The sequence below is a fragment of the Peromyscus eremicus genome, chromosome 4, assembly GCF_949786415.1.
Source record: "Peromyscus eremicus chromosome 4, PerEre_H2_v1, whole genome shotgun sequence".
Classification (NCBI taxonomy): domain Eukaryota; kingdom Metazoa; phylum Chordata; class Mammalia; order Rodentia; family Cricetidae; genus Peromyscus; species Peromyscus eremicus.
The window spans coordinates 129,350,633-129,376,877 of NC_081419.1; the positions used below are offsets into that span (position 1 = coordinate 129,350,633).

The following is a 26,245-nucleotide window of genomic DNA, read 5'->3' on the forward strand; positions in this document are numbered from 1 at the left end:
TGCTTCTAAAATCTAAAAACCACACAAAACAAAAAACCAAACAACAATGACACTCCATACCTGACAAGAAAGGTTGCTTTTTAACTTAATGTTTTTGAGAATTTTATGTGTGGTATTTATATTATTTCTAACACCACTCCCCCTCCAACTCCTCCCATGCCCCATCACTCCGTCTTAAATTCATGACCTCTACTATGATTATTGTATGTACACACCCCCCCACTACTAAGCCCATTTAGTGCTGCTCTTATGTACATGTGCTTAGGGCTGACCTGTAGCTTGAGTTTTCCCTGCCTGGCCCACGGTCAGGGCAAATCTCTCTCACCTGCCAGTCCCACAGCCTCAGACCCAACCAAGTAAACACAGAGACTTATATTGGTTACAAACTGTATGGCCGTGGCAGGCTTCTTGCTAACTGTTCTTATAGCTTAAATTAATCCATTTCCATTAATCTATACCTTGCCACATGGCTCATGGCTTACCGGCATCTTCACATGCTGTTTCTCATCGTGGTGGCTGGCAGTGTCTCTCTGACTCAGCCTTCCACTTCCCAGCTTTATTCTCCTCCTTGTCCCGCCTACACTTCCTGCCTAGCCAATGGCCAATCAGTGTTTTATTTATTGACTAATTAGCAACACATGTGACATACAGAAAATCCCACAGCACTGACCCCTTGGGATAACCAGTCACTATGTTTGCCTCTGGAGAAAATTGATTCCCCCTCTCTCAGCGGCCACTGTTTGCCAGCAGCTCTTCATCCAGAGGTGGAGCCTTATGAAATCTCCCCTGTTGTAAAACAGCGGGAGAGACCTTGGTGGGTTGGAGCCGAGGGGCACAGGCAAAAGTCACTCACACCATGCAATAGCACTCGTGTGAAAAGTTTTATTATCAAAGGGAGAAGGGAGAAGGGAAGGGAGGGAGGGAGGGAGAGAGGGGAGAGGGAGAGAGGAGGTGTACACAACCTCATGGCAAGGAAGAGGAAGGAAGGGGAGGGGGGGTCTGAATGCTAACATCCGCTATCCAGGTTGGCATGTCTGGTGTTATTATGCAGGCTTTGCTGAGATGACCATATTGTTGAGAGTTCATGGATGAAGCATCTCTTACAATCCTCCTGTTCCTTCTTCCCATGTTTCCCAAGTTCTAGGTGTTGAGGGTTGCATTGTAGATGTGTGGGGGTCTCTGTGACCCCCAGGACCATCAGAGTGTCAATCCAAGTGAGGCAAGAAGGAAGTCTGGTTCAACACGACTCAGTAGCTAGTGTTGGTTCAAACTTCTAGAGTCTGACACAGGACAGTTTATTTTAGGCATACTGAAGAACAGCACAATTTTGAGAAAAAAAAATCCTGGTGGTAATTAACTCAAACCCATGCATACAATAAAGCTTCAGGCTTCACTACAACAAAACTCCTCGAAAAGTACATGTGACCATAAATATGGATTCTAGCTGGGTGGTGGTGGTACACGCCTTTGATCCCAGCACTCGGGAGGCAGAGGCAGGTGGATGGATCTCTGAGTTTGAGACCAGCCTGGACTACAGAGTGAGTTCCAGGAAAGGCTCCAAAGTTACACAGAGAAACCTTGTCTCAAAAAAACAAAAACAAAAACAAAACAAAACAAAATGAGTTCTATATTTGCTATATGTAACATCTTAAGGATCTGGTGTGATCTCAGTCATACAGATAGTGCAAAGGTCATTGGAAAGTACATGTGACCTCTTCTATAAATATGGGTTCTATAGATTCACTACATGTGACATCCTAAGGATCTGAGGATCTGGTGTGGTCTCAGTCATACAGACAGTGCAAAGGTCATTGGAAAGTACATGTGACCTTCCCATAAAGATAGGTTCTATTGACTGAGAAATAATGCTCAAGATAAGGGTCTAGGGAGGATGACTGAGACAAATGTAAGAGTCTAGGGGATTCAGGTGTGACCTGGCCATACAGATAGCACTAAGGTCACCAGGTTATTAAACCATATCTCTTCTGGGTGGAAAGCAGGTTATACACCTCTTCCTTTGAAGAGACAACACTGTGTGTTCAATATTCCTGGTTCCTTTAGTGCTTATCTGTGAGCACAAGGACCTCTGTGTCCCCTACTCAGATACACCAATTGAAGCTGACAATACATTGTCGCTTAGTCTCTGAATTTTAGCCAGTTGTGGATCTCTGTGGTAGCCTCTGTATTCAGGCAAATTTTACTAGGGTATATAATCTATCACCACACTTCCCCTTTTTTTGTCTAAAATAATACAAGAAAGTTATAACTAATATAAGAAAAACCATATACAATATGTACAATAAATACATACAATATATATAGTCAAGAATTACATTAACAGGGCCGGGCGGTGGTGGCGCACGCCTTTAATCCCAGCACTCAGGAGGCAGAGCCAGGCGGATCTCTGTGAGTTCGAGGCCAGCCTGGTCTACCAAGTGAGTCCCAGGAAAGGCGCAAAGCTACACAGAGAAACCCTGTCTCGAAAAACCAAAAAAAAAAAAAAGAATTACATTAACAATGTCCAGTCCATAAACATTTGACACACTCAGAGAAAAATACTCTATTATTTATGCTATTTTAGTGAGTCCAAAATGTTGTACTTAATTTACTTTCTATCCTAACTTGTATTACCAACCCCAAACTATCTTTTGATGTCTTTTAAACTTATATACTGTACACCTCTTTAGTGAGTTTCTTTTCTGAATTTGTTAACAAGGAAAACTATAACTATCTAATCTTCAATTCCATCAGAGACCCAAGAAGGAAATAAGATTACCAAAGACTTCTAAAAAATGTGAGAAATGACAGAAATAGCTGGTTGTCTGGACAGTCGCCCAAGGTTCCTCTGCAACGTTGGAGCATCCATCTTTGGCCTACAGGCCTAACATATCTGACAGACTCATCTGTGAAGCAGGATTTTCTAAATGGCCTTCCTACCTTGTCTTGGCAAGGATCAGCAATCCTTTCTTTTGTGTCCTGCTTGTCCATTTGGACAACATACTGTCAGCAGTTGAGGGAAGGGTACTTTCTTGACCAGTGGCTAACTTGCCACAAAGAAAGTAAACTCCATAAAGAGTTTCTTCAATGCCCATCATCTTTTCTGAAGTAGATTGGTGCTGCCAGGAGGAGACATGTCACATTGTCATTAAAAAAAAAAAAAAGGATCTGTTACTAAAACATCTTAATTGTCATGTTCTGTAGTTCTCTGAAGTGTTTGAAGATGGCCTGTCTATCTAAAATATATCTCTGTTTGACCTTGAAAACTTGAGTAACATGACTACAAGTTTGATTGTAATGACTAACTATTAACTTGCATTTCTTTATATATTAGTTGGCAATAATAACTTTCAGGGACTAGAAAGTTGCATTACATTGTTAAATGAGTTGTATAGGTACAATACCTTGAACAAGATTAGAAACATATGCACAGTATGTTCAAACAAAAATAATCTCAAATTTGTATCTATATATGTACAAAATTTGTATACAATACACAAAAATGCAATCCAATGTAAAATATTTAAAACTAGTAGCTGCTTTTTAAAATTAGATTCAATAATCTCCCTTTTTTCTTTTTCAGAGTAGATTCAATAATCTACCTTTTTCTCTTATCATATCCATATTCTCCTTTTTTCAGAGTAAATTAAATAATCTACCTTTTTATCCTATCATTTCTATATAATACATTTCTATATCATATCCCCCTTTCTTCTTCTAGAAAGAGATTGACTTATGACCAATAACAATTTTTAACCAAATCCTAAACAAAGACAAACATCCATAATCCATTTTTGGGGGAATATGGATGCAGTTTTCCAGGCTACTTCCTGCTAATTGGGGGCACTGGTAGTCTTTTTGGGACACAAAGAAAATTTAGGATTATGGTCAGGTCCTGGTTGGAGTAGTCTGTGGGTCTGTGTCACCTCAGCTAGTCATCTTGATATTGTCCTGGGCAGTTTGGAATCCAAAGCCAATTTTGGGTGATATTTGTCAGCTTGGTGCTATTATCATCATCCTGATGGAATCGTCATTGTGGGGTCTCATCATCTTTTTGAAAACTTCAAAGTCACTGTTAGGCATGGTCATGGTTCACTGCAGAAAACTGATAGAGACTCAAACACCGAAAACATGTACAGGAAGCTAATGAAGCCTTTTTTCTAGAATTAGTTAGTACTCTATATGACCATTAATATCATGACAAAAGTTATATATATATATATATATATATATATATATATATATACACACACATATTAATCTTATAAATTTTGATATAAAATTCATACCTTAAAAGTTTAGCTGGGCAGTGGTGGCACATGCCTTTAATCCCAGCACTCGGGAGGCAGAGGCAGGTGGATCTCTGTGAGTTCAAGGCCAGCCTGAGTACAGAGTGAGTTCCAGGAAAGGCTCCAAAGCTACACAGAGGAACCCTGTCTCAGAGGGAAAAAAAAGAAAAAGAAAGAAAGAAAGGAAGGAAGGAAGGAAGGAAGGAAGGAAGGAAGGAAGAAAAGTTTAAAAGAGTCAAAACAAAGCCGGGCGGTGGTGGTGCACGCCTTTAATCCCAGCACTTGGGAGGCAGAGCCAGACGGATCTCTGTGAGTTCGAGGCCAGCCTGGACTACCAAGTGAGTTCCAGGAAAGGCACAAAGCTACACAGAGAAACCTTGTCTCGAAAAAAACCGCAAAAAAAAAAAAAAAGAGTAAAAATAAAACCAAAGGATCATGAGATTAATAGCAATAGAATAGTACCTTAATCTTGGTTTTTCTTCTGTCCCATATCAGGTGGCTCTTCTGATATGATACAGAGATTTTGTATTTTCTTTTAACAAGCATGCTTGGGTTTAGAGGAGAGAGCCACACTCCAACTCCAAAGACAGCTTTAATTTTTAATTGAACTGGGAATACATAGGGACCATTTGCATTATGTGTCTGTAGAGAACAGCAGAAACAAACATTTAGGAAGGTTTATGAAATTTTATCCTGTTAGATATGTGATATACCAATAGGCCAATTTACTCTTTTTCTTAGGACATTTTTTCTGGATGATTTGTCCTTTTCCTTAAGATGTCTCATTTGTCTAGTGTTCTTCAGATTCCGTAGCCTTCATTCTCCTGAAAGACAAAAACAAAACCCTTCCCCAACCCTAACTTTGTGGAGGTTCCCTTCTGGCAAGTTATATTTGAGCAAATGAAAACATTTGTTAGTTTTATCAGTTAGTTTAAATTGAATGGTCATGCTGGTTAATGAACTATCACCTCTTCTAACTAAGAGGTCTCTCTTGTTCAAATTAAACCTTTATCAATTTTGATGGTATCCATAGCTTTTTTTCTCCTGTGGAAACAAAAGCAAAACCTTGTCCCTAACGTAACACATATCCTGGTTTCCATTCTGAGGTCAGCACATCTTTAAAGTATACAGGCTGATTTAATTCTGTAGTTTTTTCCTATTATCCAATCTCTCTCCACAGCTGTTGTTCCTTTTCATTAGCACTGAGAAAATTCAAAGTTAATAGGGCATCATGTAACCTATTTCTGGGAGGTTTTGTTACCCCTTTGTTTATTTAGCATATCCTTTAGAGTTTGATTTGATCTTTCTATGACTGCTTGGCCTGTAGGATTATGTGGTATATCTGTAATATGCTTTGTATTGTAATAAGCAAAAAACTATTTCATTTTACCAGAGACATATGCTGGAGCATTGTCAGTTTTAATTTGTACAGGAATACCCATGATGGCCATAACTTCTAGCAAATGCATGATTACAGAATCAGCTTTTTCAAAGTGAAACACATCCTTCTGGTAGTGGAGTTTGATTGTATAAAGAACAAGTAGGATATTTCCTTATAATTTCCTTGGCTTGTTGCCAGGTTATGGAAAAATCCTTTTTTAAACCCTTACTATTGACATGATGTTTTTATGGGCCCCCAGCACATTTCCTATCAATAACTAATCAATCTTGTCATTACCTTGTGCTAGAGGGCCTGGCAGAGCCGTATGGGATTGGATGTACGTTATATATAAGGGATGATTCCTATTCTTGATTATTTCTTGTAACTGAATAAATAATGAAGTTAATTCTCACTCATCAGGGAAATATTCAGCAGTTTCAATGTGTAAGACCATTCTTTCTGCATACTGAGAGTCAGTAACTATGTTGAGAGTTTCTGAAAAATCCATTAATACCATTAGAATGGCATATAATTCCGTTTTTTGGGCAGAATTATAAGGACTTGAACCACTTTACTTAAATGTTCTGATTTGTAACCTGCTTTTCCCTTTTGGTTTACATCAGTATAAAATATAGGGGCTCCAGATATTGGTGTTTCCTGTACAACTCAGGACAGGATCCAGTTAGTTCTCTTTATAAGTTTAATTCCATTGCTTTTGAGATATTTGTTGTTAATCTCTCCCAAAAAATTACTGAAAGCTCTTTGCCAAGGTTTACTTTCTGCCCATAATTTGTCAATTTCATCATTAGTTAAAGGTACTACAATTTCTGCTGGGTCTATTCCTGCTAATTGATGAAGTCTCAATTTTCCTTTTGAAATCAACTCAGAGATCTTTTCCACACACGTTTTTTTTTTTTTTTTTTTTTGGTTTTTCGAGACAGGGTTTCTCTGTGTAGCTTTGCGCCTTTCCTGGATCTCGCTCTGTAGACCAGGCTGGCCTCAAACTCACAAAGATCCGCCTGCCTCTGCCTCCCAAGTGCTGGGATTAAAGGCGTGCGCCACCACCGCCCGGCTTCCACATAAGATTTTAATTGGGTAGAAATATCCATTCTAATATAATATCTTCCCTCTGCATTAAAATTCCTGTAGGAGAATGCTTAGAGGCTAAAATAACCCAAATGTAATCAAGCTTTGGATCCAAATGATCCATATGTGCATCCTATATTTTCTTTTCCTCCAAAGCCAATTCTTTCTCAGCTTCAGCAGATAATTCTCTTGGACTATTTAAGACCTTGTCACCCTCTAAGGTTTTGAACAAATTTCTCAGTTCATCATTTTTTTACCCCAATAATACTCAGTAGATTGGAAATATTTCCTAATAACCTTTGAAAGTCATTAAGAGTCTGTAATCCATCTCTCTTAATTTGCACTTTTTGGGGTCTATTGTTTTTGTAGACCTATTTTACATCCTATATAATTAATAGACTCTCCTCTTTGTATCTTTTCAGGAGCAATTTGTAATCAACAAGGCAAATTTTTCTTTACTTCCTCAAACACTCTAAAGTATCTACATTTGAATCAGCTAGTAAAATGTCGTCCATGTAATGGTAAACTATAGATTGAGGAAATTGTTTATGTCCAATGGCTGTCATACAAAATATTGGCACAGGGTTGGGCTATTTAACATTCCCTGTGGGAGAACCTTCCATTGATATCTCTTAACTGGCTGAGAATTATTATAAGTAGGCACCGTGAAGGCAAATTTTTTTCTGTCTTTTTCTTGTAAAGGTATTGAGAAGAAACAGTCTTTTAAATAGATAACTATAAGAGGCCACCCTTTAGGCATCTGCCCTAACTCCGCCCTCTTCTCCCAGTGTGTCTCTTAGATTTCCCGCCTGGCTCTTACCCTGTCTTACCATAGGCCAAAACAGTTTCTATATTAACCAATAGTAGCACCACATATTCACAGCATACAGAAAGACCATCCCACACTACAAATCCCTCCCTCCCTCTCTTCCTCTCTCCTCACATGAGGCTGTATCGTACCTCCTCTCTTCCCGTCTCCTGCCTCTTCATTTCTCTTCCTCTCTTATTTCTCCTCTCCTCAGCCTTTATCCCCAGAGGTGCACTCTGTGTTCCTTTCCCCCCTCCCCCAATAAATTTGTCTCGTGAGTTCTGTCACATGGCATGGCTTTCTAGGGCCCTTGGCTCCAACCCACCAAGGTTGCCTTCTGCAGTTTTTTTTTAGCACCATTGCTTTTTCTGGTGTGGACCTTCACTAGGACTGAGCATGTAGTTGTTTAAATGTACATTCTAAGATGGCAAGATGGCTCAGTGGATAAAGGCACTTGCTGCCAAGTCTGAAGACTTGAATTTGATTCCTGGGTCCCACATGGTGGAGAGGGAAAACTGACTCCCAAAAGTTGTTCCCTAATCTACAGACACACACACACACCACAGAGGGGAGAGAGGGAAAGAGGAAGGGAGGGAGGAAGGGAGCGAGAGAGAGAGAGGAGAGAGGGAGAGGGAGAGAGAGAGAGAGAGAGAGAGAGAGAGAGAGAGAGAGAGAAAGAGAAGAGGAGAGGAGAGAGGAGAGAGGAGAGAGAGAGAGAGAGAGAGAAGAGGAGAGGAGAGAGGAGAGAGAGAGAGAGAGAGAGAGAGAGAGAGAGAAGAGGAGAGGAGAGAGGAGAGAGGAGAGAGAGAGAGAAGAGGAGAGGAGAGAGGAGAGAGGGGAGAGAGAGAGAGAGAGAGAGAGAGAGAGAGAGAGAGAGAGAGAGAGAAAGAGAAGAGGAGAGGAGAGAGGAGAGAGGAGGAGGAGAGAGAGAGAGAGAGAGAGAGAAGAGGAGAGGAGAGAGGAGAGAGGAGAGAGAGAGAGAGAGAGAGAGAGAGAGAAGAGGAGAGGAGAGAGGAGAGAGGAGAGAGAGAGAGAGAGAGAGAGAGAGAGAGGAGAGGAGAGAGGAGAGAGGAGAGAGAGAGAGAGAGAGAGAGAGAGAGAGAGAGAGAGAGAGAGAGAGAGAGGTCCTGCCTTTTACCCCAGTGGTTGGGAGATAGAGGCAGGCAGAGCTGAGCACCAGACCAACTTTGGCTGCATAGTGAGACTCTTTAAAAAATAAATAGAGGGGTGATTAAAACATAGTATTTTTTAATGTGTTGAATGATGCTCTGCTCCCTCTTAATATTTACTAAATATTCCTAAGTACCTGGGCACTCATTATAGGCTAGACCTATCTTGAAGGATACAGAAGTGAACAAAACCAACAACAACAACAATCCCCATCCTTGCCAGCGGTGGTGGCACGTCTTTAATCTGGAGGTAGAAGCTGTTGGAACTCTGAGCCCTAGACTACAGATCGAGTTCAAAGACTGCCACATCGAGTTCAAAGACACCACCCCCAACAACAACAAAAAATCCTCACAAGTTAACATTGCAGTGGGAATGATAGGCGTTAGGATCATCACGGGTTACATAGCCAGTACCAGGCCAGCAGAGACACATAGCAAGACCTCATGGCCAAAATACATAAAGGATTGGGGAGATGGCAGTCAACAGAGTCCTTACAGTGGAAGCCTGAGGACCCAAGTGCGGAGACTCAGCACTCCAGTAAAAAGCTAGGGAAGGGGCTGACATAGCCCAGTGTGCAAACTGCTTGCTGCCTAGGCCTGAGGACCTGACTTGTTCGCCCCAGAACCCACAGAAATGAAGAGTGTTAAGGCACACGCCTGTAATCAAAAGCTCGGGGGGAGCGGAGACAAGAGGATCCATGGGGTCTTGCAGGCCCTAGCGGAAAAAAAACGGTGAGCCCCGGGTTCAGTAAGAAGGACCCTATCTCAAAAACGAAGGTGGAGAGCGACTGGAGACAGCAGACATCAACGTCCGGGGTCACACACACACACACACACACACACACACACACACACACACACACGAAGCCATACACCAAGAGGTCAGGAAAAAAAAAAACCACCGCGGGAGTCGCTGGGCTCCCAGTGACGTCACGGCGGCTCTGTGACACAGCTCCTCTGTGACGGCAGCAGCGGGCAGGTCGCAGACGCCAGGGCTGAGTCGGCCGCGCCGCCCGGGGCTCACGCAGCTGAGGGAGGGCCGAGGGCTTTGGCTGCGGCGACTGCGGCTTCCCAGGGGGGGGGCGGCCCCAGGAAAGGATGCGGCGGAGCCCCCGCCCCGGCTCGGCCGCATCCTCTCACAAGCAAGCACCCGACTTCTCCAGCGACAACAGCAGTAGTTCCCACAGCGTGACTTCGGGGGACAGCAATGGGCTCCGGTGGCGGGGCCGCAGCTCGAGCAGCCCGAGGGCAGAAGGGCCCGGGGCTCGGGCTGTGCCGAGCCCGTCTTAAGCCCAGAAACGTCCGGAGGAGCCACATGGGCAGGAAGCTCTTGGCGGATGCCGGCACCTCGGAGCCACAATGGGCAGACCGCCTGTGGCGCGGCAACCGTGAGGGGCGGGGCCTCGGGTGCGGGCGGGGTCGAGCCCGGGGGCGAGAGGGCGGGGCGGGCTCGCGGGGGCGGGGCCCGACGCGGACCTGGGTGCAGTTGCGGACTCGCGCCTGACGGGGGCGCGCTCAACACGAGTCCCTGAGGGGCGAGGCACGGTGCCATGGCCGGTCCCGGGAGGGGGCGGAGGAGATCCTGTGACTGGGCATGGCTGAGGAGGCGCCACAGCGCCGGCGTGAGTGGCATCCCGGACCCGGGCCCGGCCTCACCGGGACTCAGGCTGGGGCGGGTTCTTCTGCTGACTGCGGCTCCCCCGCCCCGGGTCTGGGGGTGCGCAGGGGGCGTGGCACCGGGGGGGGTGGTGCGGCAGGCTCAAGGCCTGTTTGAGAGGCTGCCCGGCTGCCTGGCACCAGGCTCAGGAGCCTGCGCCCGGGCCCCGGGGGAAGTGCGAGCTTGCGTGCACAAGACCTCAATGAAGCCCTGGGCTTCCCGCAGAACCGGCTGGATCTCCGGCAGGCTTGGAGGAGCAGCTCAGCTTTCTCCCCGCCCTGGATCTGAGGCAGGAGATGCCTACCCCGCGGGTGTCGAAGAGCTTCCTGAGTACGAGCCAGGCCAGCCCGATCCCCTCGGACCTGGCACTCGGAACCCCAGTTCTCTTGCCCGAACCCGGGTCCGAGAATCCAGCCCGATCCCCTCGGACCTGGCACTCGGAACCCCAGTTCTCCTGCCCGAACCCGGGTCCGAGAATCCAGCCCGATCCCCTCGGACCTGGCACTCGGAACCCCAGTTCTCCTGCCCGAACCCGGGTCTGAGAATCCAGCCCGATCCCCTCGGACCTGGCACTCGGAACTCCAGTTCTCCTGCCCGAGCCCGGGTCCGAGTGTCCAGCCTCAGCTCGTTTTTCCAGCCCACTCTTGTCTCCTGAGACCCAGGACCTTGCCCGCCACCACCACCACCACCACCACCACCACCACCACCACCACCACCACCACCACCACCACCACCCCGCGCGCGCCCTCGTCCCTCCCGAGCCTCTGTGAACCTGCACCACTTCACCCCTCATGGTTCGCCCTCTCTGTCCCGGTCCCCAGGCTTCCTCTTTCAGGTGCTGAGCGTGTTGTTATCGGTGGCAGGAGACGTGCTGGTCAGTGTGTACAGGTCAGAGGAAGACGGGGCAGGGACGGGCAGTAGGGCTGGGCCCCACCAAGCCTTGAGCGGATTCGTATCTGGTCGAGTTCCCGGGAACTGGGTCTAGGACCCTGGGGTCAGGCTAGGGTGAGTTACGGCCTCAAGGCATCAGCTGCCATCCCGGTTCCTCAGGGAGGTCTGTTCCATCCGCTTCCTGTTCACTGCTGCATCGCTTCTGAGTGTCTTTCTGGCAGGTGAGGAGCTTTGATTCCCTGGGGCCCCAGCTCTGCAGGTTTGCAGCCAAATCCAGCTCACCTGCCCCTGTGCCCCTCTGCCCACTCTAGTGACCCCTGCTTGGTCTCTCACCGTCCTTCTGCGGCCCCAGCCACCACCCCAGCCCCCTTGCTTTCCTCCCTGTCCCCTTATACCAGAGGATGCCCTTCTCTTTCTCCAGCGCTCTGGTGGGGTCTCCTGTACCTGGTCCCCCCTTTGGAGAATGTGAGTTGGGGAGACTAAGCCCCCAGGTGGGGTGGAGGTTGCATGGAGGGGGGCATCCTTGGGCTACTGGGAGGGGGCAGGGTAGAGCATTGAGTGTAATCCCCAGAGGCCAACTGAGAGTGGGAGGAAAGGGGGGGCCATTCTCAAAAAGGGAGGCCGTGAGTCTGGCCACACCCTGCTGACTTGGGAGAAGGTTGCTTATTTGTCCCTCCCTCCCCAGGAACCTAAGGAGATGCTGACTCTGAGGTAAAAGGGGGCAGCTCTGGAAATGTATCTGTGGGGGCCTTCGGACAGGAGCGCCCAGGGACAGGTAGCTAATCGCATGGTGCCTACATCTCCATTCCAGCCAGTACCACCAGCGAGTGCACTCTCAGGGCCAGCAGCTGCAGCAGCTCCAGGCAGAACTGAATAAACTCCACAAGGAGGTGTCCAGCGTTCGTGCAGCCCACAGTGAGGTGAGTCCCTGCATGGGGACTCAGGGGCCCAGCTGCGGTCACTCAAGGACGCTCTTTGGAACTACCACATCCTGGGTCCTGAGATGAATCTTCACCCAGACACCCACTGTGGGGACTCTTAAGGCCCTTAAGGTCCTATCTCTGGATATTGAGTTACTGAGAAGCCGGCCCAATGTAAACTAGCCCGAAACCCTCTTGGTCCACCCTCTGCCTCTTTAGAGAGTGGCCAAGCTCGTGTTCCAGAGGCTGAATGAGGACTTCGTTCGGAAACCTGACTATGCACTGAGCTCTGTGGGTAAGACACAGATATGTGGAAAGAGACAGACTGGAGGGGGCGAGTCATAGACAACCTCATTGCTGAGAAAGCCTAGGGGCCTCTGAAAGGGACTTCTGCCCATTCTAGGAGCCTCCATCGACCTGGAGAAGACGTCCAGTGACTATGAGGACACCAACACTGCCTACTTCTGGAATCGCTTGAGCTTCTGGAACTATGCACGGCCACCCTCGGTCATACTGGAGGTGGGCCTGGAACCAGGGAGCTGGGGATGGTAACAACGGCCGAGCCAGGGTGAGGGCAAGAATCAACTTAGTGGAGAGAGGACTCGAGCTGAGATCAGTTTGGCTTCAGGAGGTGCCCCACCGGGCACAGGGTCTGGCATGGTGTGGGAAGAGGCTCTTGCCAAGCCAAGGATGGAGTTAAACTGAAGAGAACTGTAAAGTGCTGGGGACTCAGCATTGCCTCCCGTGGTTAGACAAGGTCCAGGGCAGAAGGCAGAGCTCTGGGCTGAGCAGCAGCAGCTCTAGGACAGAGTCTTGCTGTGCAGCTCAGGTGCCCTCCAGTCCTCAGTACTGTCTGGTCTGGGGTTTGTCATATGTTCTGATGGTCTGCCCAAACCCCTACAGCCAGACGTGTTCCCTGGAAACTGCTGGGCTTTTGAAGGTGATAAAGGCCAGGTGGTGATCCGACTGCCAGGTCATGTGCAGTTAAGCGACATCACCCTGCAGCATCCTCCACCCACCGTGGCACACACTGGAGGAGCCAGCAGTGCACCCCGGGACTTTGCAGTCTTTGTGAGTGGGGCTGAGGCCAGGAGGTGGGGAATTTTGTTCAGAAACCCTTGGCAGTGGTGAGAACCATTGCCAGCATTTGTCAGTATTTGCTCATCTGTGAACTGCACATACTCACAGGCTGCTACAGGTTGTAATGAGCATAACTAAATCCAGATTTGTTTGGCTTGCCAAGCTCGATACACATTATTTCATTGCATCTGTAAAACCTATGAAGTACTGTTGTCTGACAAGGGATGATAGTGCTCTTAAAAGGAGTGATTTCTTTAAAAAATGTTTTAAAGGATATGAGTGTTTTTGCCAGTATGTGCATCATGTACATTCCTAGTGCCCCAGAAAGTCAGAAGAGGGTGGTAGATTCCTCTGGAACTGGAGCTAAGAACAGTGTGAGCCACCATGTGGTTGCTGGGAACCCAACCTGGGTCCCCGGCAAGAGCCATCTTTCCAGCCCTGCTAACAACTTTATAATAGCCTGGTTTGTTTGCTTAAGACAGGGTCATTCTATGCAGCCCAGGTTGACTTTAAACTTAGTCTTGGCTTAGCATCCCTGGTGCTAGGACACCCTGGCTGTTGCTGGTTTCTTCAAGTCTACATTCCACACTACGTATCTTACATGAGAACACAAGCCAGAGCACATGCAGTTATTGAACACATTGAAGATCCTGAACAAAGCTGTTTTCTCTCCTTGCCTCTGTGCCTCACCGTTCCGCCATACACTTTTCACCCACCAGGGGCTCCAAGTTGATGATGAGACTGAAGTGCTCTTGGGAAAATTCATCTTTGATGTGCAGAAATCTGAGATTCAGACTTTCCACCTACAGGTGTGTGTATCTCTGGGGGTGAGAGTGCTAAAATGGGGCGGTGGATGTTGATGGGGAGGACAGTCTTAGAGCAGTTGTTGGCACGATTCGTTTGTCTCCCCAGAATGACCCTCCGTCAGCCTTCCCCAAGGTGAAGATTCAGATTCTAAGCAACTGGGGCCATCCACGTTTCACATGCTTATATCGAGTCCGTGCCCATGGTGTGCGGATCTCAGAGTGGGCAGAGGACAATGCCACAGGGGTCACTGGGGGGCCTCATTAAAAATGCTGATGGTTGGAGTAGAACTGAGATTTGTGCTAAAGAAAACTGCATCAGTGCTGAGAGGTCACCTTTTGGGGAAAGCTCTGGCTGCCTATGGCAGGTCAGTCTGGCAGAATATGGCCTCAATACATCCTCTTTTCCTGGTATAGTGGCAGCAGCTGGTGTTTACAGTGCCTACAGTATGCAAGAGACAGTGTTGTAGACATATTCTATACTGTACAAGATGCAGCTTGATCCTCAGTCCAGAGAAAACTGCTCAGACAAGCTCTACTTGTACTAGTGAAAAGTAACACAAGAATGGGGCCTTCCTCGGGAGGCATCCCTTTTCAACTGGAGAACTACCAGGCAGGCAGCTGAAGCCATACTTGTGTTCAATCCCTACCCCCAAATCCTGGAAATGTCCTCAGTTCCTCCTATGTACAGATAGAGGGGGAACTCTCCTCTGGCAAACACTGAAAAGCTAAGATCTGGAAATTCCTAGGAGTCCTTGAGTCAAAGCTGACCCAGGCCCGGTAGCCCTCATGCAGTTAGTCATTACTAGCCTTAGGTGTACGTCATCTGATGTTCATCAGACTCACGAATCCTCACTGTAATGGTTAAAAGAACTGGGGGGGGGGGGGCATGCAAATAGGCAGTCAAATAATTAGAGTTCCTAAGGGTGGAAAAGAGAAACTAGTATGAGCAAAAAAATGCATTATTTACCTTGGATGTTGGGATCCTTCCTACTGGTATGTGAGGCAGAACACTTACCCACCTATTTAAATTAGGGTGATAGTATTTTGTCATTTGAAGACATAAGTGCCCACACCAAGTATTCTCAAAACCTAAGGTTTGGGGGCTGGAGAGATGGTTCCAGTGGTTAAGACCATTGGCTGCTCTTCCAGGACATGAGTTTGATTCCCAGCAACCACAGCAGCTCACAACCACCTGTAACTCCAGTTCTAGGGGATGTGAAACCCTCTTCTAGCCTTCTTAGACACTAGGCACACATTGAAGCAGGCAAAACACCCAAACCTATAAAAATTCAACAACAAAAGCCAAGGCTAGGGCTAAAGACATCTCTGCAGGGAAAGGCCACCAAGCCTGACAATTAGAACTTAATCCCCGGGACCTACATGGTGGAACAAGAGAACCAACTCCACAAATCTATCCTCTGACCTCCCATATGCTGTGGCACTTTCATACAAAAAATTTAAATGTAATAAAAAAAATTAAGGGTCATTAAGATGACTCAAGTGGGTTACAGGGGCTTGCCCCCAAGTCATATGAGCTGAATTCAGTCTCTAGGACCCATACAATAGAGAGCCAAGTCCCACGGGTTGTCTTTTGACCTCCATGTGTACTATGACACATACACATGCACACATACAAATTAATATAGTAGGAACAAATTAAAATTAAGGTTAAAAATACAACTAAGGAGCAGGGCAGTGGTGGCGCACACCTTTAATCCCAGCACTCGGGAGGCAGAGCCAGGAGGATCTCTATGAGTTCGAGGCCAGCCTGGGCTACCAAGTGAGCTCCAGGAAAGGTGCAAAACTACAGAGAAACCGTCTCGAGGAAAAAAAAAATAGAACTAAGGGCTGGGCATGGTGGTGTCCAGATGCCTTTAATTCCAGCACTCAGGAGGCAAAGGTAAGGAATTTCTGAGTTTGAGCCCAGGAGTCAGTACTACATAGACCCTGTCTCAAAAAAAACAAAAAGAAAAAAATAGGATTAAAGACTGGGCATGGTAGTGCACACCTTTAATCCCAGCACTTGGGAGGCAGAGGCAGGGACAGATGGATTGATAAGAGCTAGCAGAGCATCAGTTTACCTAGTCTGCAAAAGCCCATGGTCCTGGATTCAATTCTCAGTACACATACACAGAGGGCAGTTTAACCATAGGAAGCAAAATCCTTAAGACTTCATTTTTTCCCCATCCAAGGCTGGGCTAAACTCACTGTGTAGCCCAGGTTAGCATAAAGTTCAAGGCAATACTCCTGCCTCAGGCACTCCAGTGCTAGGACCATAGACATGAACCACTTCATTCAGCTTCTGTTCACACTTTTCATACATGTCTAACGAATGTACGTACCATTGCTAGTGTGGAGGGCAGAGGACAACTGTGTGGAGTTAATTTCTCCTTCCACCTTTACATGGACTCTACGATAGAATTCAGGTGGTTTAGCTTCTACAAGCAAGCACTTAATCCAGTTAGCAATCTCCTAAGGTCCTCTCTTTTTTGAACAGGGTCTTGTATAGCCCAGGCTATCCTCAGACTGTGTAGTAGAAGATGTCTTTGAACTCTAGAGCCTACTACATATACTCAAAGATAAGCTAAGTGGTAGAGCCTGACTCTAGCATGACTTAGACCCTAGTGGGCACAATTCCCAGCACCAAACACAAAACAAGACAAAAAACAAATGCAGCCACTGAGGAGTATTTATTATTATTGATATACGGATACATTTAAAAAAGCAGATTAGCATATATAAAAAATAAAATTTTCATATTGCATATAAAAACATGAAACAGTAACAGCTGAGGGAACAGACTTTGAACATATTAAAAAGAACAATCAAGACTCTGACACATACAGCCCAGGAGCAGGATGCTGAGGATGAAGTAAATGTATGAACAATACCTTGTCTACATATGGAAGTTCAAGGTGAGTGTGAGTTGACAAATGGAACGAGTGGGACTATAGCGTTCACAGAAGGCTACCTGTGATACCTGCTGAAACTGTAAATATCCTGTGATCTATCATTTCCACATCTAGGAACCAATTCCTCAAATATCTATGTAAGCAGAACAAAAGGAATCTCAGGAGATTACTAAATTCTGGTTATTATAAGAATAGCATAGGCTTGGAAAAGGAGACAAGGCAGCTTTGATAAGGCATCCAAAATCAATGCAAACCAGATACAAACAGTGTATGTGATTTCTTTTTAAAGATTTTTAGAAATCTGATCTGAAATTCATAGTATAATTTAAGTCTACATCAGACTCTCAGCAATCTACCTGCCCCAGACTTCCAAGTGTTGGCATTACAGCCATGAGCCACCAAGCTTTGTTCCCTTTATCTGTCTCCCCCCCCCCCCTTTTTTTTTCTCTCTGTGTAACAGTCTCGGCTGTTCTGGAACTCGCACTGTAGAACAGGTTGGCCTTGACTCAGAAAGATTCGCCTGCCTCTGCCTCCTGAGTGATTAAAGGTGTGCACCACCTGCCTGGCTCATTATCTATTTTTATGATACTGATATTTGAGACAATTTTTTTCCTTTAGTTTTTTTGACACAGGGTTTCTCTTGCTGTCCTGGAACTTGCTCTGTAGACCCAGCTGATCTCAAACTCAGAGATGCACTTGCCTCTACCTCCTGAGTGCTGGGATTAAAGGTGTGCACCGCACCCAGTTTTGAAACAATGTCTGATTAGATTAAAAAAAATTGTGAAATACCTCTGCCTCCTGGGTGCTGGGATTCAAGTTGTGCATAACCATGACTAACTGGCAGATTGAGTGAAATTTTAATCTGCATTTAAAAGTTCCCTTCTCCCTGCAAAAGAAAATCTGTTTTTCTAAAGCAGGCACCAAGTCCACCATAGTTCCATCTATTCTCGAAGCTGAGGAAGGAGGATCCCTTGAGTACAAAGAATCTGAAGCCAGCCTGGGCAATGTGGTTACGATGTGTCCCTCCTATAAAGTGTTTCCACAATGAACATACATGTTTAATCTCTAATAATATAAAAAGGTATTAAGCTGGACACAGTGGGCATGCTTATAATCCTAGCACTTGGGAGGTGGGGGTAGGAGGACCAGGAATTCAAGTCATCCTTGGCTACACGTGTAGGACCAGCCTGAGCTACATGAGACCCTTTTAAATCAAGACAGGGGTTCTCTGTTATAACAGCGCTGGTTGTCCTGGAACTCACTCTGTAGACCAGGCTGGCCTCAAACTCAGAGATCCACCTACCTCTGCCTCCCAAGAACTAGGATTAAAGGCATGCGCCACCACCCGGCTGATACATGAGATTTTATGTCAAATTAAAAAAAAAAAAAAAATAGGACTGTAAACCAGACATGGTAGCACATGCCTATAATTCCAGGTTGAGACAGGATGGTAAACTGCAGGCAAGTCTGGGCTACACAACAAGTGTTCCCCAAAGCATCAAGGAACGGAGCTAGCACAAGAGTCTAACAGCCCTCCCTCTGCTGTGAAGCTGTCTCTCAGCTCTGCCACCTCTCATGAGGCGTAGCACCCTCCACCTTGTCCGTGTGCCCAGCTCAGCTCAGCTCCACCCAGAGGAAGGGACAAGCATATGCTTACTTTATATTCAAACTTTGTGTTTTCAAAGTATGCTTCTGGAGTGAATAGACCCAATTTGCTTGGATAGAGTTATCAGACCAAAGGGACCTTTCACTCAACAAGCCCAAGGTCAACAGACTAAGACTCAAGGCCAAAGTAGGCAAGGCTATCTATACCAATCTGTAACCCTTTGACGGGGGTGATCTTTATACTAGTCTTTCCTGAATGAAATGGTGTCAGGGACAGGTAGGTAGGTCAAGAGCAGCAATAGCAGAAGCAAGTATAAAAGTATCAACCATAAAGTGGGAAGAATGTGCAGGGTTGGTCCATGGCCCAGAGGATGGTGCAGGCTGAAGTAGACTGACCATAGCCTACTCTCCGAGCGAACCTATGCCTCAGGGGGCTGTGCAGGGCCCGTGGCTGGAGCTGGAGGTGCTTTGAATGGGGCCCAACCTTGGGCTTTGAAGTAGGAAACCAGCTGAGTGGGCACTTCCGCAAGTACAGTCTGTGCCAGTGTCTCCCGTGGAGCCTGTCCAGAGAAGAAAGGCAAAGTCAACGAGGGCCTGCAAGTCTCCCAGGGTCTACACCTTGTCCAAAACTCAACCTTGCCAGACTTTGATGAAAAAGCTTTATCTACTGGACCTCAACCCTACCCCCAAACCTTACTCACATTCTGAAACCGTCGGTAAGGCACAAACTGCACTATGTCACGGGTAGCTGCTTCTCCACGGCGTGTACGAAGAGGGCCACCATCAGCATCCAGCTGCTCCATGATCTCAAAGTCAGCACTACCCACGCCCACAATGATCACGGACATGGGCAGCTTTGAGGCTTGGACCACAGCCTCACATGTGGCCTCCACGTCTGTCACAGCGCCGTCAGTCAAAAGCAACAGTACGAAGTATTGCTAGGGACAAGTTCATTCCTGTACTGAGGCAAATCCTCTTTCCCAACCCCTCCCAATAAACCAGCCACGCATCCCCACTGACGAGATACCCCTCAGTATCCAGCCCTCGCCACCTCAGTGCCACAGCTATCCCCAGCTCTTAGCTATCCCCAGCTCTTACCGAGGCAGTCCTCTGCTGTGCAGCCTGGGCTGCAAACCTAGCCACGTGGTTGATGATGGGTGCGAAGTTGGTAGGGCCGTAAAGACGGACTTGGGGCAGCGCTTGACGGTAGGCGTCTACAATGCCCTGGATGCCTACAAAGAACAGCAGAAAATGCTGTCAAGTTGTAGACCTTAGACCTCACGGGATGAAGTTAGACCTTACACCTGCCCACCTAGGCCCAGATGTGGAAACCTGGGAATATTTCACCCTTATCTCTCAAGACACAGCACTCTCCAACAAATGAAACTAAGGGGCAAAGAAGACAGCACTCAATATAAGTAATATCTTGAATTAAAACCCAGATTAAGAGTTATTTTCTGAGTCAAGAGGTGGTGATGCACACCTTTGAACCCAGCCCTCGGGAGGCAGAGGCAGGTAGACCTCTGAGTAGGAGCCAGCCTGGTCTACAGAGAGAGTTCCAGCACAGCCAGGGCTACACAGAGAAACCCTGTCTCGAAAAAATAAAAACAAAATAGTTATTTTCTGAACTGGGGAGTAGTAGAGCCTGTTGTATCAGTTCTTCGGGAACCGAGCGTCAAGAGAGCCTGGCACACACAGGAAGACCTTCAAAAGCACATACGGCCATCTAGGTGGCTCAGCAGCTAACGGGTGTACAAGCTCAGCAACCTGAGTTCCATCCACGGAACTACAGAGTTAGAGGGGGAGAACTAATCCTACCAGGCAAGATCCACCTGCCTTGGCCTCCCAAATGCTGGGGTTAAAAGCGTGAACCACCACCCCTGGCCTGGGTCACCAAGTTTGAGGCTAGCTTACATAATTCTAGGCCATCCCAGCCAGAGTACAGAGAGAGACTCTGTCTCAAGAAGGGAGAAAAAAAAAAGTTTGGCAGACTGAGAAGACATAGAATTTAAATTTAAAAAACATATGTATGTAATATATTCTGAGGTTATAAAAGAAAGGGGACTATGGGGGGGGGAGTCTTTTATAAAGGGAGGGGCCCACAAGATAAGGTAATAGAGCCAGGCAGTGGTGGCTCACTCCTTTAATCCCAGCACTCAGGAGGGAGAGACAGGTGGACCTCTTGAGTTTAAGGCCAGCCTGGTCTACAGAATGAGTTCCAGGGTAGCCAGGGCTACACAGAGAAACCCTGTATCAAAAACAAAACAAAACAAAAAAATGCAATGGAATAATGAAATATGTGACATGAAGCAGATCAGGGTACTATATAGGAGAGGTGGATGAGGGAGGGCTAGGAGTGTAATAAGATATACATGTATGCAAATAGCACGGGCTTATAATCTCAACAGTTGAGAGGTGGAAACAGAAGGATCTGTTTGAGACTAGTGTAAGCTATAACAAGAACCTGACTCAAATGCAAAAAAAAAAAGTCAAAATGAAAATAATCACATGCTAACAAAAATTTAATAAAAGTAATAAGGGGCTGGGATATAGCTCTCTGGTAAAGCAAATTACGTAGCATATACAAGGGCCTAGTTTCAATCTCCAGTAACATAGAATTTTTTTTTTTTTTAAATGTCCTTGATTTTAGGAAACATACTTGAAGTATTTAGTGTAAAGGGATATGTGCATTGGTGTTTTGCCTGCATGTGTATCTATGTGAGGGTGTCAGTTGCCCTGGAACTGGAGTTTCAGATCGCTGTGAGCTGCCATGTGGGTGCTAAGTATTAAACCCAGGTTCTCTGGAAGAGGAGTCAGTGCTCTTAACAGCTAAGTCATCTCTCCAGCCCCAAATCTTGGGTCTTTACAAACAGCTTGGGGAGTTCCCACAAAACATCTGCCTCCACTGGGCTGGGGATGTGGCCAGTGACGGAGTGCGTGCTTGGTATATATGAAATTCTGGATTCCATCCTTAGGACAGCAGCGTCAGTGACAGCCCACACAGCCTTTTTCCATCTTTTCATTTGAGACCAAGTTGCCCGCCCAGGCAGGCCTTGAACTTTTGATTTTCTTGCCTCACCCTCCTAAGTAGCTGGGAATATAGAGCTCTGTCACTAGGCCCAGGAAATTTGTTTTATTTTAAAACCAAAGCACACAGAGGTAAGCAACTTGCCCCCCGTCATTTCAGTAAGAAGATGAGCTCAACTCCACTGGGCTAGCTCTAGCCCCTCATCTTCTCTCCCCATGAAAGCTCACTCCTCAGGGGTAGAACTGTTTCACACTGCAGAATCGGGACTTACCTGCACAATAGGGATTACTGGGATTGAAGTTCAAGGCAAATTCATGTGAGACCTGAGGGCAAAAATGAAAATGACTGAACCAGGTATGGGTTACACACCTCTAAAATTAGCACACAGGAAACTAAGACTAGAAAATTGCAAGTTTAAACCTAGTCTGAGTTATAAAGTGAGACCTATTTCAAAAAGGAAAAAAACAAAAAGGGCTAGGTATAGGAGTATGCAGTTTTAATCCCAGAAGAGAGAGGCACTGGGACCTCTGGACACTTTGGCCAGCCAGAACAAACAAACAAAAAACCAAAAAGAGAGAAAAAATGAGAATCTTCCTCCCTACCTTCCCCTCCTTTTTAGCATCCTGAATCCCACCCCCCCACACACCATTTTTTTAGCCCCCAGACAAGGTCTATGTAAACCTGGCTGTCTTGGAACTCACATGCTGGCCTTGAACTCACAGAGATTGGCCTGCCTCTGCCTCCTGAGTCCTGGGATTAAAGTTCTGCACCACCATGCCTGGCTAAGACTTTTTTTTTTTTTGGTTTTTTCGAGACAGAGTTTCTCTGTGTAGCTTTGCGTCTTTTCCTGGAACTCACTTGGTAGCCCAGGCTGGCCTTGAACTCACAGAGATCCGCCTGGCTCTGCCTCCCAAGTGCTGGAATTAAAGGTGTGCGCCACCACCGCCGGGCTTGGCTAAGACTTTTTATTGAGATTTGTTTGTGTGTGTCCATGCCCAACACGATCAGAAAAATGCATTGGGTTCTCTTTGGAGCCGAGTTACAGGTAGCTAACCATCGTACGTGGGTAATTGGGAACTGAACTCTGGTCATCTGGAGGAGCAGCAAGAGTTCGACTGCTGAGCCATCTCTGTAGGTTAACCACCCCCACAGACCTTTCTGTGCCATGAAGCAGCACACTCTTGAGGGGCTCAACTGTAGTCGGTAGAGTGCATGTTTAACATGTTTAAGGCCCTGGGTTCAAGCCCCAAAATACAAAATCAAAACAAGGGCATTCTGATATATGGCAGGGTTCCCACAGGAGCAATCTGGCCCTGTGTATACCTGTATACCTGCCTGCAAGAACAGATCCCCATATCTCTCCTTGGAGCTGGATGCCAAGCAATAAATAAATTTACCACAGACTCTGGGATTAGGATCCTGATACTAAAAACGAGAATAGAGAGAAGGAAGAAGAGAGCTTACCTGCCAATTAGGGGGTACCTGGGCCCCAAATCCAAATGCTGGAAATAGTTTGTCTCTGTGGAGGACAGTGAATTGTAAAAGAAGCAGAGAAGGGTTTCTGAGTCCAGAGGCTGAGAAGTGCATAGTGCATGGGAGCGGCCAGGACCTAGAACTCACGAGTCATAGTCTTGAACCACGCTGCCCACACTCCACAGTGCCGTCAGATACTCGTTGACTCCCGTAGGGCTCAGATAGTGCAATGAGTCAGGTGAGGATGGGTCCCCATTGGAACCAGTGAAGTCCACACCCACCTGGGAAGAGACCAAGAATGGAGGTAAATAAAGGCTACCTTAGCCTTAAGGCCTGTTCCCTTGTCTCTAGGACAGCAACTTACAGTAAAGTTGATTTGGCAGCCTCCCATGACATAGTCCAGGAAGGAATACTCTGTTTCAACCTGCAAGTGAAACCGGGGTTAGGCTGTGGCTAATAGAGGGCTAGCATCATGGGGTCCAAAGCTCAGAACATGGGCCACATGGGCTACCATCTTACTCGGCAAGTCTTGACACAGACAGTTCCAGAGTTCTTGTAGCTTTTCTTTTTCTTCTGCTTCTCAGGGTGGATACATTCAAATTCAGCCTGGTCAGGAGGAGGAAACCACCACAGCATCAGCCAAGGACCTAAGCCAAACTGGCCAGACATCCCCCTAGGCAGCAGCCTTCTAGGCCCACCAAAGCACTGTAAACAATCAATACTTACCGGGACTGCTTGAAGCTGGGCCAAGGTGGTGTGGAATGTACCAATGAGATCATGTGACCCATCACTGTCATAGTCTGAGCAGCGTACCTGAGAGAGGGTGCGTGTATGTATAAAGGAGACACAGGGCAGGCAATAAGTCCCTTCCCAGGATCTGTTCCCTTGATCAGTCTATTAAGGTAAACTCCTCACCTGGATGGGTGTGCCGAGGTCCCCACCGCAGAAATGCTGAAGAGGGACTGAGAAGCGCTTCCACGTAGGGTTCAGGTTGTTCTTGACCACCTGGGGTGGAGGATAGTGAGCTCTGGCCTGGCCCATGAAGAGCTCCCACCCTCTGCTACCCACAAACAGTCTTTCTCCCTCAGTTCCCAAACTTGCTCATCACAAACCCTGGAGATTCTCTGAGCCGCACCTCAGATCTGTATGCCAGGTGCCACTTCCCATCCCCTTGTCGGAAGAACTCCAAGAACGGATCAGATTTTCCTAGGAAGTCCTGCCGATGCCAGAGAGACCCCAGTTATAAGACTCAGAAAGACAGCCACCGTGTCAGCCCTCTGTCCCCTTCATTCTTGGATCCCCAGGGCCTCCTTCCAGACACACCTTCTTATCTAGGTTTCTAGCTTCCACCTCCATGGTTACTACACGACTGTCCTTTAACTCCTGGGCTGAAACCTGGGTAGAGAGGACTATATCACCTCATGAATTATTCATCACATAAATTGCTTCCCAGCCTAGGCTTTATTCCTTACGGTGATGGTTCCCCGGCCGGCAGGCTTTCCCGGCTTCAACATCAAGGGTAGAGTCAGAGTCTGGCTGGACACAATCTGGGGAAAATGAGGTGAGAGAGGCATCAGGACCTCAGACAGAGTTAGGTCCCGCCTGACCGGCACATCCAACCTCCGAGGTTACTTCTTGGTACACTTCTTAATCCCTGACCCTACATACCTGACCTAGGGAACACTCAGCTCCCCCTAGGAAGTCATCATCCCCCAGGTCTGGTGTCTTGTTGTCTATGTCATAGATTCCAAAGCGTAGCTTCTGGACAGTCTCAAAGTGGTACTCAATCTGCAGAGTCTTGGAGAACATGGGGCTTGAGCAGTTCCGGACTCGCTCAGTCCGGCAAAGCTGTGGGAAGAGGCCACTAAGCATCAGTTACAAACCTGTCACCCCAAAACATAATCCTACCCTCCCTCAATGACCGTAACCTTCAAGGTCCGTCTCACCTCAGCCCAGGTGCCCCCTCCCACATCTTGTAAAAGGACGCAGAGTGGGTCAGATTTGGAGCCGATGTCCTTGTCAATGAGATGGTCACAGGAAACGGACAGCTGAACCGAGGTCACACAGTGGGCCATCTGGGTGGGGGGAAAGAGCTTGGTCAAGCATCAGGGTCTCTCCTCCATCTTTCACTGACTATAGTTCCCAGCCCAGGAAAGCCGCAGGCTTCACACAGGCAGCCTCCACACCCCTGAGCCCTAAGTGAGCTCAATAGCACAGGACACAGTTGTGATAACAAACTCTGGCTCCAAATTAATCTCACCAATGCTGTCCAGACCCGGGACTTGAGTCTTAACCACTGCAGAGAATAATCAATCTCACTCGGCTCTCTTAGCGCCTGCCCCAAAGTCAGAACCAGGCCATACTTCAATTCCAACAGTCTCCAGTGGAGCCACTGTCTAGATACTGCTCCCCAAAAGTCTCTGTGGATAACGATGCCCTCCAACTCCGAGGTCCTACATCTTGCAAGTTGGCATCCATCCTACCCATTGACTCTTCTAATCTCTAGTCAGCTGTTCAAGTCTACTCCTCGCCATTCCCACGTCATGATCTAGTCGAAGCCACTATTTATGTTGCCTAGAAATAGCAATAGTCTTCAGCTGGTCTCTTAACCTGTGTGCCACCCCTACTTCCACTGCCTATCTCCACCCCCAACAGGCTATTAATACAGCAACCAAATTTATCCTGGCAAAACAGTCACGCCAGGCTTGGTGGCACTGCCTATAATCACAGCACACAGGAAGCAGAAGCAGGACTGCTCTAAGTCCAAGGGCCACCTTAGATAACATACAGAGTTCCAGGCTACCCATGGCTACAAAGTGAAATTCTATCTCAAAAACCAAACAGACAAAAAATGCCAAGTTGTGGCTCACACTGTAATTCTATCTCCAGGAGGCCAAACAGAAGGAACAAGAATTCCAGGCCAGCCTGAGCTACACGGTCAGTATGAAGTTAGCCTTGGTTACATGAGATCTTGACTCAAAAGCAAACAAAAGGGCTTAAGAAGTGGCTCAGCAGTTAAGAGAATATTTTCCTCTTGCAGAGACCTGAGTTCAGTTCCTGGCGCCCATGTTGGGTGGCTCACATCTGCCAACAACTCCAGCTCCAGGGGGACCAATGTCTCTGGTCCGTACATTTAGTCCATA

At 47.0% G+C, this 26,245-nt stretch overlaps 2 protein-coding genes and 1 long non-coding RNA gene across 6 annotated transcripts in view; 1 reads left to right on the plus strand and 2 right to left on the minus strand.

Annotated features, from left to right (window-relative positions):
- Nucleotides 1-868: 868 nt before the first annotated feature.
- On the minus strand, nt 869-3,544 carry LOC131908676 (uncharacterized). Its single transcript, XR_009378643.1, has 2 exons — nt 2,938-3,544; nt 869-1,280 (listed from the first exon to the last, which is right to left on the minus strand). It is a non-coding gene; the product is annotated as an uncharacterized LOC131908676 (long non-coding RNA).
- A 6,148-nt stretch (nt 3,545-9,692) lies between these two features.
- Nucleotides 9,693-14,372, plus strand: Spag4 (sperm associated antigen 4). Its single transcript, XM_059259710.1, is given in 13 exon segments — nt 9,693-9,946; nt 9,949-10,137; nt 10,613-10,717; nt 11,209-11,275; nt 11,438-11,499; nt 11,700-11,743; nt 11,964-11,989; nt 12,090-12,198; nt 12,418-12,493; nt 12,602-12,717; nt 13,102-13,269; nt 13,998-14,087; nt 14,191-14,372. Coding segments are annotated over 13 exon segments (1,329 nt in total). The 5' UTR covers nt 9,693-9,828; the 3' UTR covers nt 14,350-14,372.
- A 2,383-nt stretch (nt 14,373-16,755) lies between these two features.
- The window catches only part of Cpne1 (copine 1), a 40,509-nt gene continuing 31,019 nt past the window's right edge, over nt 16,756-26,245 (minus strand). For all 4 annotated transcript variants that reach the window (XM_059261742.1, XM_059261740.1, XM_059261744.1 and 1 more), the window contains 15 exons: nt 25,049-25,177; nt 24,771-24,950; nt 24,575-24,649; nt 24,426-24,497; nt 24,238-24,318; nt 24,018-24,107; nt 23,829-23,915; nt 23,622-23,708; nt 23,467-23,526; nt 23,250-23,383; nt 23,094-23,148; nt 21,901-21,952; nt 19,700-19,833; nt 19,303-19,539; nt 16,756-19,161 (listed from right to left, as the gene is read on the minus strand). In XM_059261742.1, coding sequence (XP_059117725.1) covers nt 19,021-19,161; nt 19,303-19,539; nt 19,700-19,833; nt 21,901-21,952; nt 23,094-23,148; nt 23,250-23,383; nt 23,467-23,526; nt 23,622-23,708; nt 23,829-23,915; nt 24,018-24,107; nt 24,238-24,318; nt 24,426-24,497; nt 24,575-24,649; nt 24,771-24,950; nt 25,049-25,177 — 1,614 coding nt within the window. In that variant the 3' untranslated portion in view covers nt 16,756-19,020. The remainder of the gene's footprint in view (nt 19,162-19,302; nt 19,540-19,699; nt 19,834-21,900; nt 21,953-23,093; nt 23,149-23,249; nt 23,384-23,466; nt 23,527-23,621; nt 23,709-23,828; nt 23,916-24,017; nt 24,108-24,237; nt 24,319-24,425; nt 24,498-24,574; nt 24,650-24,770; nt 24,951-25,048; nt 25,178-26,245) is intronic.